This window comes from Miniopterus natalensis, chromosome 6 (assembly GCF_054644295.1).
Source record: "Miniopterus natalensis isolate mMinNat1 chromosome 6, mMinNat1.hap1, whole genome shotgun sequence".
In the NCBI taxonomy this organism is placed as follows: Eukaryota; Metazoa; Chordata; class Mammalia; order Chiroptera; family Miniopteridae; genus Miniopterus; species Miniopterus natalensis.
In genome coordinates, this window is record NC_142086.1 from 9,609,904 (window position 1) to 9,622,791 (window position 12,888).

The 12,888-nt window shown below is 43.3% G+C and overlaps 1 protein-coding gene across 2 annotated transcripts; it reads right to left on the reverse strand.

Annotated features, from left to right (window-relative positions):
- Positions 1-1,198: 1,198 nt before the first annotated feature.
- Positions 1,199-6,976, reverse strand: PFN2 (profilin 2). 2 transcript variants are annotated; one of them, XM_087818085.1, is made up of 3 exons: positions 6,771-6,974; positions 4,615-4,807; positions 1,199-2,559 (listed from the first exon to the last, which is right to left on the reverse strand). In XM_087818085.1, exons 1-3 carry the CDS (start codon positions 6,900-6,902, stop codon positions 2,462-2,464), a joined length of 423 nt encoding a protein of 140 aa, XP_087674211.1. In that variant the 5' UTR covers positions 6,903-6,974; the 3' UTR covers positions 1,199-2,461. The 2 variants fall into 2 exon arrangements, with proteins under 2 accessions (XP_087674211.1, XP_087674210.1); XM_087818084.1 differs by having other exon boundaries at positions 2,467-2,878; positions 6,771-6,976.
- Positions 6,977-12,888: the final 5,912 nt, after the last annotated feature.

Here is a 12,888-nt window from a genome sequence, read left to right on the forward strand (position 1 = left end):
ATTCATTAAGGGTTTCACAATTCTGGTTGCTGCTTTCTAATCAATTACCCTAACAGTTCTTTACAACTAAAGTGTGAATTTATATTACCATAAAATACCAAATCATTGCAACCCAACCACCGAATTTTCCCTTGACCAACCTTTTGTTCCTAAAAGGGATCTCAACAGGTCAGGAAGTTGAAGTTTTTGTTCCAGTTTTACAATTTCTAAGGTGCACCCACCCAACTACCAAAGTAGCCCAAATCCCCATCTTCCCAACTTACTTTTACATCCCTTTATGTACAAATTCACAACTACTGCCTGACAGTACTTCAAAGAAAAAACTTTTACTTATGCCCAGTATATTTAAGTAAGGCAAAGAGATTAATTCTCATTCCCTAACCCACTGTTTCTCAAAGTGTAGCACACAAGCTGCTTAAAGTGATTCAGACTGACCTGCCATCGTTTGTAAAGCACCTTCCTGGGCGTGTGGAATTTCCATCTCCAGGGTAGAACCCCAGAGCCTAGAATCTGCATTGTACCCAGCTCCCGATTCACTTAGACACACCAACTTTTGAGCACCCCCGCTCGGAGCTTCTGCTTAATAGTTCATGGTAATGATTTATCTAAACAGTATTAAACTAACGTATTTACTAAACTTCAGTATATCTCAGGGACCTTCTGACCTCTGGGATTAAACTTGACTTACATAGCTATAGTTAACATGTCACTCCAAAGCCAGAAACTGCAGGAACATCCCGATCATTTTATATGCTGCCTAAGGAATGTCTTCTCTTAGGTGCGAGTCCCAGCGGGCTGACTTCAGCCTCCCAACATAGCCTCCAAACCTAAAGAAATCATATCACGGCACAGAAGAATCCACAATGCAGAAACCCTTGTTGGTACTGGGGCCCTTACTGCTCACTAGATTCCACACCTAGAGACCAGCAACAAAAGTATTTAATTTCTAGTGGACATACTAATTTTCCTCTCATAAGCCTGAGATGACTAAAAGGCATTTTAATCAAAAACCATTAAAAAGAAATTCCTAGGCACTCATTTTATTTATAATAAATACTACAGGAAATGCGGTAGGCCATCAATTGAATCTTTAAAAAAGATTATATGCTTGCAGCAGCTTTTGGCCTATTCTTCATATTCCCATTGTGTAAAAATCAAGTGTGACAGTAAGCCAACAATTAACAACAGGAGTCTGGAGTATTTGGTTGGAATAAATTTATTTCATCTGTCTGTAAACAAGGTGTTTAATAGTTATGGCATTTTTTTAAATGCATATTAAATCAGATGAGTTAGACTGTATCCCAGATGTAACAAAGTGCAGGGAAAGAAATGGACAAATCAGCAACAAGATTTGTTTTTAAATCTGTACATTATCCACAAGGCCCAAACAATAGAAGCAAATACTAGAATGTCCCTAACGTAGTGCCATTCAAAAGAAACCTTTTATAGGTCAGTTAAAATCCATCTCACAATAGCAACAGTTCATTTTAACAATAGTATGGCACAGAATACATATGAAAAAAATTCATCACAAGACAGCCAAGTCCACAATAATGCAACTTCATATAAAAACTTAAGCTGCAAATAAAAATTGGTCCTATGAAGAACAAACTGGACACACTCCAGATGGTTATGTTGGGACACCTAATGTCCATAATGGCAGCCTTTTACAATTTTACTAAAGAGTAGAGCTGGTGTGCAAAGAAAAAGATAGGAACAGAAGTCTGAGCTATTGCAATGATGGAATGTCCCCGGGGAGGCAATCAGTATGGTTACTGTGAGGTCATGGGAGGAAGTGCCTTTTGCTCTTGTTTTGCAGTTGCACTCTTCGTATGTCCTGTAGACACTATGAAAAAAGGTTTGTCTACTCAAGTGCAACAACAATACTAAAAGCAAACTATTGCAGCTCTCAATAGCTCATCAACAAAAGGGATTGTTAATTGGTTAAATAAACCAGGCACTGCATAAAATAAGGAGGAAGCAAATGAAATACTTCCTGTGCGAAGGGAGGTGTGAGAAAAGAGGAGTGAAGGAAAGATGCATGCATGTTCTCCACCCAACCATGCGCTACAAAAGGAAGACTAAATGAGCTAAGTAAATGCTCAAAGTGCTGAAAAGACACTGATCAAATTAGAGATTGTACACCGGCACCTTGCTTATATTAACGTATTTTAGTAATCAATATCCCATTAATTGCTAAAACATAGTGATGCCCAACTTGGCATGCCCCCTCCCCCCCAATTTCAAGGTATCATGCAAATCATTATTGTGCTGCAATTATGTTGCCAGATAAGGGTTGATTACATACAGCGGTTAACATACAAATGATCCATTGGGCAAATAGGAATCATGACATTAGAAAAGAGGTAAAGAAAAATTAGCTACCATATAGTCTGGTAGCACTGTGACCATAATTGGGGTGGTGATGAAGACAGTTGCTAGGTAGATGGGGAGAGGCTGCTTACACATCAGACCTCCTCAGGTATAAAGCGAGTTCATATGCTTTCTTGTTAAGTGTGCCTCCGTGGACACCTTCCTTTCCCATGACTATAACCAATGCTGGAGTACACAAGGAAACAAAACAAAGTGAACAGAATTATTTAAGGGGGAGGGCAGAAAGAAAGATACCTTTCCCCACCAACAGAGGGATACAAAGGAGACACAGGTTCATACCCCATCACCCTGCATTGCTAATAAAATTTCCAGAATTAAGACTCAAGCTTACAGCTAGGAAAGTTTAAGAGCAATTTTCCCCTAATACTTAACAGTCTGCCTAGCAGCTAGAACCCAGAGTCTCTCAAGTATTTTGCCATTGAGTATGCCTTCTTATTCAATCCGCCTCCATGGACCCCTTCTTTTCCCATTACAAAGACCAAGACTGAAAGAGAAAGAAGAAAAGTGTTTCAAAAGAAGTGTTAATCAAGAAAGTCACATAAGTTTTAGCAGACAGAACCCCGATTAATAAGGTAACATTAAGTTAGTTTTCCATGAACTGTCAAGCACTGAAGTCAACTAGGTCTCCAAAAAGGACAACTTTCGAACTAGTTATATGCTAAAAACTATTAACTGCATTTTACAAGTCCAATCAATGCAGCTGCAGGATCTATAAAAATATACTAGCTAGGGGAAAAAACTGTGATCATTTATCTTTCATTCTAGGGCAAAAAACTGGTTAGTATGACAAATGCATATTAGACTGTCCCCAAAAATGTAAACTTAAAAAACGCAGGTGATTATTTTACAAAATTCTCCCAATTTAACAGGCTTGATTAAGTACAAACTATTAAGTTTTACCAGTGAAGCTAAATGTGGGTCTATTACCACCTCCAGAGGAAAACCAAGATCACATTTTCAATAGCATTTTCAGTCCTAGTCAGAACAGGTGAAATTAAAAGTACCCAAGGCTTATGCTTACTGCTCTGGCTTTGTTTTTCATTAAGTCTAAAATCCTGAAATAGATTTATTATTTCCAACAGGTTCTTCTATGATGAGATTCAAAGGTCTACCCCCAAAATATATGTATGTCAGATTTTACACTCACAGCCACTAGATGTCAGCAGTGCTATATGGTTGAAAATCTTCATGTGGTTTTATGCCACCTGGTTGATGGCTTTTTAACATTTATCTGAGCTCAGCTAATATTTAAAGAGATTTGTCTATTCTTTCAGTCACCTAACTTTCCTTTAGAGAAAGAGTCATAAGCATCAACTCACATCAGAATAAGAGTAACCTTTAGGACAATCAGAGGGAGTTGGTAGGACTCTTACAGTAAATTACAGCTCAGAGGAGCTTCCAATTCCTTCACATGGTACATTTGGTCTTATAAGTGCCAAGTCCACTGTATGAGACTACACAAGCCCTCTTTATTTACAAAGTATTTACACAGGTTAAATATACTTTGTAAATTAACTAGATGTCATAATAAACTTCAATTTTGAAAGTTCTGAAAAAGTAGTGAGACTTAACTGCAGTAAGATTTTCTGCAATGTTGACAACAGTCAGGAAACACCAGAATTTCTGGATCAAATATATAAATGAAATACAATTTCCTACTTCTCATATCTAAATGACAGGTAATTTTTGAAGATACTTTAGTAAAGGGACAACTTACTCCAAAACCCTTATACTATTTCTTTCGTTCTTCCCTGCAGTGTTTCTAATAGAAAAATGAGTCAATGTTAACGTTCCCATTTTTATGCTGAGCAATGATTGATTAAAATGTAGGCAAGAAGAGGAGATTCAAAGGTCAAAGACTCAAAGGGACTAAGGTAACCTATCTGAGTGATCTAACAATCTGGATACACTGTAAGATTGTCACTGGACATGTCAAGCAGTTTAAGAGACAAACTTAGATTTTCAGTTTATTAAAGCTGAAACTAGAGAGCTGGAATGATATTCTACTTCAAAATAAAGTCAGGACCTCAGAGAGTAGGCTGTAGACGCAGCTGCTGTACAGTGAGTAAATTTAAAGCAGTGCCTCCCTTCAGTGCAGTGCAGTTCACAAAAACCACCTTAATAGCCATTATGGACTAACACTTTTACTCAAAATGTTAAAGAAACTGCTTAATAAGTCGTAATGTGGCATGCAACTTTTAACAAGATTGCCCTGCTTACCTCTGCCAGCTCTGCCCACTGCAACGTTGTATGTCGGCTCCCCACCTTGACTCTTTGTCCGGATGTCCATTGTGCAGTCACCATCCACGTACAGACTGTCTCTGATCACTGAGCACTTCTTGGCGCCAAGAGTCAAACCGTTGGTAAAGAAACCTTCCCGGTCTTTTCCTACAATCATATCTATTTCTACTGGCTGTCCCCCGCAAAAAAGGAAAAAAGAAATGAAGTTATAGTTAATTCCTTTCAGGCCTCAATATAACAGGAAAGACTTTGCACCGAGTTTTTACTATCAGTACGAGACACCCACATTTCACTAATGTAAAATCAAGTTTTAGTCTTTTCTAAAGAATAGCTTAATCCTACGTGATTACATGTTTTACACTGATTAGATTTCACAGTTCACAGTGTAGTCTGCTAACTAAAGACCAGTCTATGAAAAGACTCTCGATTCACCTATAAACTTTCAGGGACAGCTTGTCTATCACACCCAGTCCCATTGAATCAAATTTAAAGTTGCTTGAAAGTCTCCTGAAATAAAGCCCATGCTTATGGCAGGTCTGTGCACTTCTCTGCTTCAAATAGCTTGACATCTCCCCCACAAGAAATGACTTCAAATCCTGGACCTCAGCACATTCCCAAATTCGTATTTCCCTCCTACTTTTCTACGCACGACTCCTTTTTCCCCCCAACTTCTCTGCCCTCCCACCTCAGTAATCAGTTTTCATTCTGGCAAATGCCAAGAGGATTTGGTAGGTAGCACTGCAGGAGGCGATGGTAAAACAACAAAACAAAAACACAACACACACACAGAACATGGAGGGGGGTTTGGAAAGAAACTGAGGCAGCCAGCAGAGCCGGCAAGGAGCAGCAGCGCCTTCCCACACTCCGCGAGCTGGAAGGCGTCGCCCCCAGAACTGCAGAGTCATCGCAGGCCCGGCCGTCGCCGCGCTCGCCCCGCGGTCCTCCCGCCCGGCGGCGGGAACCGCACCGCACCGAGCGCGCCGCAGGGAAAGTTGATCACCAGACGCCACTTCTCCGTAAGAACCGAGTCCACTGCGGCTACGGGGGCCTTACACTAGCGCCACGGACTGAGCTCTGCACCGTCACATCTCAAACCACGCTAAGTAGTACAAGGAGAATCAGCTGCACCCCAAACGGGGCGCGAATTTTAGCGTTTGGTGGGAAGGGTGCGTGAGGCTGAGAGATGAAGGGAATGGCTTTAAATTCGATACAATTGTCATAATTTTAGAAAGAACCTTGTGCAGAAGAGGCAAAACAATAAAGCAGCATCGGGGGCTTAGCGACAATTATTTCCTACCCATGTGGCCACCAAGTCAAAACCACCAAGTCACAAAATCAGACACTGGGAAGAATAAATCTGCATTAGCTCCTTACTACCATTACGAAAGGGGGAGGGACTTGGGAGAAGTGAAGTGTCCCCTTGGTGTTGGCAGGTTACTGAAAACCCCATAAAAGCACCCCTTTTTTAGAGCTATGCTGCGTAATCGGGGATAACGGTATATCGATGACTCTCCATAGGAGGAGGAGAGAAATCAATGGCAGTTCGCCATCTTGGAGAATTAAAAAAAAAAAAAAAATCCTATAGAGCCAGGGCTGGAGTCGGGATTCACGAATCCACCTACGCCGTCGGCGTGCATTTCTCACAAGCCCCAGAGGCCTGGACACCGGCAAACCCACGCGAAGTCGCGGCGGGGATCCCGGGGGCCGGGCGGCCGCCTCCCACAGCCCGCGGCGCGAGGGCGCGCTGTCCGCGGGCCCGGGGGCCGCCGAAGACCCCCGCCGGGCCCGAGCCCCAGGCCCCGCTCCCACCCGGCCGCGCACAGCCAAGCTCCCGGCTCGCAGGGCACCCGGGAGTCGCTCGCGGGGGAAAGGCGCTCCCGGCCCGGCCGGCGCGCCCCTCCCCCGCTCCGCCAGCCCGCCGGGAACGCGGGAGCCGGCCGCCGCCCCCGCCTGTCAGCGCCGCCCCGGGCGAGGGGGGCCCGGGCCGCGGCCTCCGCCAGCCCGGCAGCCGCATCCTCGGCGCCGCCGCCTCGCACACCTGCCGGCGCGGGCCGCGCGCCCCGAGCCCCGCCGCGGCGCCCCGCGGCCGGCCGGCGCCTCGGCTCCGGGACGGGAACCGCGCCGCCGGTGCTCACCGTGATGCTCTGGAAGACGCCCCCGGCCGTGGCTGCCCACACGTATTTGGCGTCGCAGTAGCCGACAATGGCGGCCTCCTGGCAGCAGCCATCGCACATCAGGTTATCCACGTAGCTCTGCCAACCGGCCATCTTCGAGCCCTTCGCACTGCAGCGGGGACGGCGAGGAGCAGCAGGCGCAGCGGCGGCGGCGGCGGCGGGCGGCGGCGCGGGGAGGCGGGGCGGGGGCGGGGAGGAGGCGGCTCTGCGCAGGCACCGACCGCCCCCCTCCCCGGGGAGCCGCGGCGGGAGGACGCGCGGACGGCGGCGAGGGAGCAGCGGCGAGCGCGCCGCCCGGTGCCCGCCCTCGCCGCGGGGCTGCCTAACCGCGCCGGGGGCTGAGGGGCGGCTGTGCCGGCGGCGGCTCCTCACGCGGGGCCCGCTGCTCCGCCGCCGCGGTGACCGTGCGCGCGTGCGTGCGATCCTTCCGCGGCGCCCGACTCGGAGGGTCCCGGGCAGGGAGCGGGAGACTGAGGCGGGGGCGCGGAGGGATACGGCTCGGGGACAATCACTGCCGCCACGTGCCGAGGGCCAGGTACCGGGCGAGCGGTCGCGGGGGCTGCCCAGTCTCGGACCCGGGCCCGCCGAGCGGGCGTCTCCCTTGTGGCCTTAGACGCCCGGGGGAGCGCGGCGCCGGGACGCTCGGAGTCCCCGCGGCCGTGCGGTGATGCGCCTCCTGCGGCCGGTGCCCGGGATGCGCCGCGGACTCGCGAGCCTCGGTGTCGGGTTGCAGAGTTGCCCTGGTGACGGGATGCGGAGCGTTTCCTCCCGTGTGGTGGGGGTGGCTGGTGACCGAGCGGCCCGCGTTCGTCTCGGCGTCGCCAGGGACCCTGAGCCCTGGACGCCTCTGGCCCGCGGCCTAGGGCAGCCGGCGGGCGCGCCGTCGGGGCGGGTGGCGGCGGCTCGGGCGAACGCGCCCGGGCTTTGCGGGTCGCTCATTGTTGCCTCGCTTGGTCCCGGGGCCTCGCGTTCTGCGGCGCCCTGGCCGGAGGGCCCCTCCCCCTCGCTATTGCTGATCGGGTGTGGCCGAGCTGCTTTTAAATTCCGACCTATGTCAACTTTTTTTGTTAACTGGGAAAGTTATTGGGTAGAAGAAATCGCTGAAAATAAAGAATTAAAAATCTAAGAAAGGGTTCACTGAACGAATACAGAAATATTTTTTGGTCTCGAAGGGTAAAATAATTTCGGGACCCAACTCTGAAAAAGGTTTTTTGCTTTTTGTTGTTTTTTTTTTTTTTTAATTTACAAGGTATACAGTGGGTAGAGCCCCTGTGAATCTCCCATCATCTTAAATATTCTCTGAGGGCTATGACTAGACAAGGAATGAGGAGATGTCCTACAGTCTCATTTCTAAGGGAACAAAAATGACCTATCAAGAGAAAGAAGAAAAAGCGTTTAAAACTTCAAAAAGCTCATTTTCAATTTTAAAGTTACCGTTTAAGGTCACAGATTGTGACAGGAGCATTACACGGAGGTAGCTCAGGAAAGAAGAATAAAACGTTGCTAAGCAATCTGATTGGTTCTAAAGTTTAATATTTTTTTCTGCTATTTGCTTTGAAATGCATAACTACTGCTGGGAGGGGGGGTGGCACAGTAGAACCCCCCAAGTCAGGAACCTATTGGATCGATACACTGTGTCGATGTTCAGATGATTTGGAATAACTATGTTGTATAAAATGTGTGCCCAAAATTGTTTCCGTTTTGCAAGTGTGCCCCCTACCTGACTTAGTTACACTTAATACTCTGCCTTTTTTGTAGTGGTTGTTGATGGCTTTAATCCTTCAATTTTAGCAATTTATCACGAAAGTTTATGTTACAGTGCGCTGATAACACGGATATGGTCACTTTGGGAGATTTGACCAAGCTGTACAATTATGATTTGTGCTTTTGGTATGCCTGTTATAATTCCATAAATTTAAATAGTAAACACCAATAATGAGAAGAATGAAAGATAATAAAATGATAGTTTAAAAAATATATTGAAATTGAGTTTTATTTATTAATCTACTCTGCAGTTTTAAAGATTTCAAATCTAGACTATTTTCTTGTTATACCCAAGAGTTGGAAATAATTGCATTTCATTCTTGTTCTTTTATTGTTGTCTTTAAACAGAAAAAGGATTAGGCCAACTGAATATTCTGGATATTAAAATCTCAGAAGATTCTAAAAAACATCTTTTGGGTAAAACATAAGAATTTAGAATTTCTATCATTTTTCTATATCTTTCAAAATGTAACAATGCATTCTAAAATTACTGTTTTACTTTCTCAACATAGTGTTTTATTTTCCCAGAACTGCATATAGTAAAATTTAAACAACTATGAAAAATATATTCTGTATAATAGACTAGGTTTTGCAGTTTATATTTTTAGATATATTCAGAGAGTCTCCATTTTCAGTACTATGATAAAATAATCCTGTGCCTATATTCTTAACCAGCTTTCTAACATGTTGCCTTATTTTCTATTTGTATGCAAAGATCTGTTCCTATTTCACACAATTATTGCTTACCACATGTTTCCTAAGGTATAAATAGAGGTAGAACATTGAGTTTTAGGAATAGCAATAAAAAGTCCAAGGAGTATCAATATGAGAAAAGAGCATTACCAGTTCGTATCTTTCGCACATTTTTAAGGGAAACTAATCTCTACAGTGATCATAGCAGTGGCTGGGCAGGAGCAGATACAGTTATCCAGAATGGTGTAGCCATTAGCAATCAGTAAAAGCATATTTAAACTTGGAGTGCGTTATTGTGCATTCTCTTCAAAATTCTTTTATTCTTATTTATGAAAACAAACTATGTGGTAAATCAGATTCTTTGATGTATCAGTCCGGGAGTAAATTCAAGAGTAAATCACTGACATTTTAGTAAAATACAAAAAAAAACAAGAAGTTGTACTTGTTAAAATATATTCAAACTGATAAACATTGGGGTAGGAACTAAACCATTGCATATAATTACCCCAAATATAGTAAATCTGTCATTAACTAAGCCCACCCTAAGCCCTCAATGGAAATTTTCACCTCCATATTTCATTTTGGGGGGGAAAAAGTTTTAATTGTAAAAATTCTCACAACAATCAAGTTTAGAAATGGAGAAAAATTACCTTTAATACCACAAGCAATACAAATGTTATCTTGTGAATATACTCACATTTTTTCCCCACTTTAAAATCCTTTTTATTTTTCAATTACAGTTGACATACATTATTATATTAATTTCAGGTGCACACCCCAGTGATTAGTCATTACATAACTTACTAAGTGATCACCCCAATAAATCTCACACCCATCTCACACCATCCATAGTTGTTAGAATGTTATTGACTGTATTCCCTCTGCTGTACTTTACACCCTTATGACTGTTCTGTAACAACCAATTTGTACTTCTTAATCCCTTCACCTTTTTCACCCATCCCCCAACCCTCCTACTATCTGGCAACTGTCAAAATGTTCTCTGTCTGAGTCTGTTTCTGTTCTGCTTGTTCATTTATTTTGTTTTTTAGATTGAATTATTGATGGATATGTATTTATAGCCATTTTTGTATTCACTCACTTTTATTCATGATTTTTACAGCAGAGAGCAAGGAATACCTTCAATTCTGGATTTGTCCATTTTACCTTGAAACTCTGAATTTTTTTTTCTTTTTTTTCCTTTTTTTCTCATTGCTTTTACAGAGAGGGTAGAAGGGAGAGAGAGAATCATCTATGTGAAAGAGACACATCGATTGGCTGCCTCTGACATGCGCCCTGACCAGGGCTGGGGATCGAGCCTGCAACCGAGGTGCGTGCCCTTGGCAGGAATCAATCCGGGGGCCGATGCTCTAACCACCGAGGAACTGGCTATGGCTGAATTTTTGCTTTTCATAATTTGAGATTATTAGGTACATACAAGTTAAAATTATTTTGTTTTCTTTCTGATAATTTTAACCTTTATGTTAAGTAGTGGCCCTCTTTATCACCAGTACTGCTTTTTGTCTTAAAATGTATTTTGTGAAAAATTAAGGTATTTTTATTGATGCTAACCTAGTACATCGTTTCTCCTTTCCCCTTTCCCTTGTGCTCCCCTTCCTCCTCCTCTCTCCCTCCCCCACCCCTTTCCCTGTGTTTAATTTTAGACAGCTGTTGTAAACTTCTCATAGCTGAGTGTTGGCTCCTTCATCAACAGGCAATCTATTCTTTAATTTTTCATTCATGCGAAATTTGTAAGTTCAGTATCTATTCTTTTAGTGTCACCCTTGAAATTGTACCATGCATATTTAATAGAACAAAGCTTTAAATTAATAACTTAAACTTTCCCTTCATACAATGGAAGGATCTCAGAACACTTTAAATCTGGTCACCCCTCTCCAGGCTATTGTTTTACACAGATGTTTGTTTATACATATGTATTTATACATATACATTTTCTATTTTATTTACTTACCATACCTTCTCATATCTGACACCATCATTCTATGATCCTTTCCTTCTTCCTAAAGTACATCTTTAGAAGTTATTTTAATGGTGGTCTCTTGATGGTAAACTCTATTTTTGTTTATCTGAAAATGCTTTATATCACTTTCATTCTTTAAAAATGTTGTATTTTTATGGATTATCTTCTCTCTTTCTCTGGCTTCTTTTGGAATCTTTTTTTCTTTGCCATTCTACAGTTTCACTATGTTGTATCTATACCTAGGTTTCTTTTACTCTACTGGGAAAAATAGATTTATATCTGTGATCACTTCTGGAAAATTTTCCATCCTCTCTTCAATTATTTCTTTTCCTCAGTTCTTTCTACTCTCTTCTTTTAGGGTTCAGAGTAAATATTTCCTTTCTCTCCTCAGTTCTCCGTATCTCTTCGTATCTTTCATATTTTCTGTCTTCTTGCCTCTCTGTGCTTCATTCTGGGTAATCGGCCAAATGTTCCAGTTTATTTTTCGAATGTGTTTCATCTGTTGTTAAACCCCTACATTGAGTTTTTCCTTTTTATTTCTAAAAATCTATTTTTTATTTTTAGATTTGCCATTTTCTGTTACGCAGATCTTTCTCATTATTTCCAGTGGTCTCTTTTTGCTTGCCCATTTTTGTGGTTCTGTACTTTATTTCTTCCAACATCTTACCTAGTTATTTTATACGGTACTGAGAGTCCCAACTTGTAAACAAGTTGTGCTATTTTTTTGTCTCTCTCACCCACAGCGGCTTACCGCCTTGATGATCACAGATTGTAAATTCATATTCCCTTGATCATAATATGTGGGAATTCTGATGGCTTAAATCGAGGACACTTTCTTTCAAAGCTGATTTACATCTGGCTCTGCTGTGTGCCCAGGAGGGCCAGCAACCTGGGGCCACTTTAACACTTTCAGAGGTGTCCCAAGAGTGCAGGAGTATGCGATTGGTCTGCTCGCACAGCTGCTGTTGGCATGTGACCTCAGACCAGCCCCATGTCTCCACCTTGCCTGCAGACCCCTACTCTAGTTTCTGCTCGAGATTTAGTTTTCTCTGTTTGGTGCTGAGAGGGGCCTTTGAAGATTTTTCTCATTTCTGAATGCCAAGAAAGCATCGGAAGAGTGTTTTTGATTCACAACCCAGTTGTGAATCAAGAAACATTCACATCAAGAAACAGGCCAATATCAGGAGCCCCGGAGTCTTCTCTTGCCCATTTTAAGTTACTACTCTCCTCTCAGAATTCCAACTCCTTTCCTGACTTCTTAGAAGTCATGGGATACTTTTGTCTATTTTTTAACTTTATGCAGGTGGACTCACACACTAGGTCCTTTTTTGTGACAGTATCTGCGTTTTTTGCTCAAATGTTCGTGAGAGTCATCCAAATTGTTTTGTTTTTTAAAAATATATCTTTATTGATTTCAGAGAGAGGAAGGGAGAGGGAGAGAGAGAGAGAGAGAGAAACATCAATGATGAGAGAGTCATTGATCGACTGCCTCCTGCACACCCCCAACTGGGAATTGAGCCCAAAACCCGGGCATGTGCCCTGACCAGGAATCGAACTGCGATCTCCTGGGTCCTAGGTCGATGCTTCACCGCTGAGCCACTCTGGCTGGGCGAGTCATCCAAATTGTTGCATATAATTGTTGTT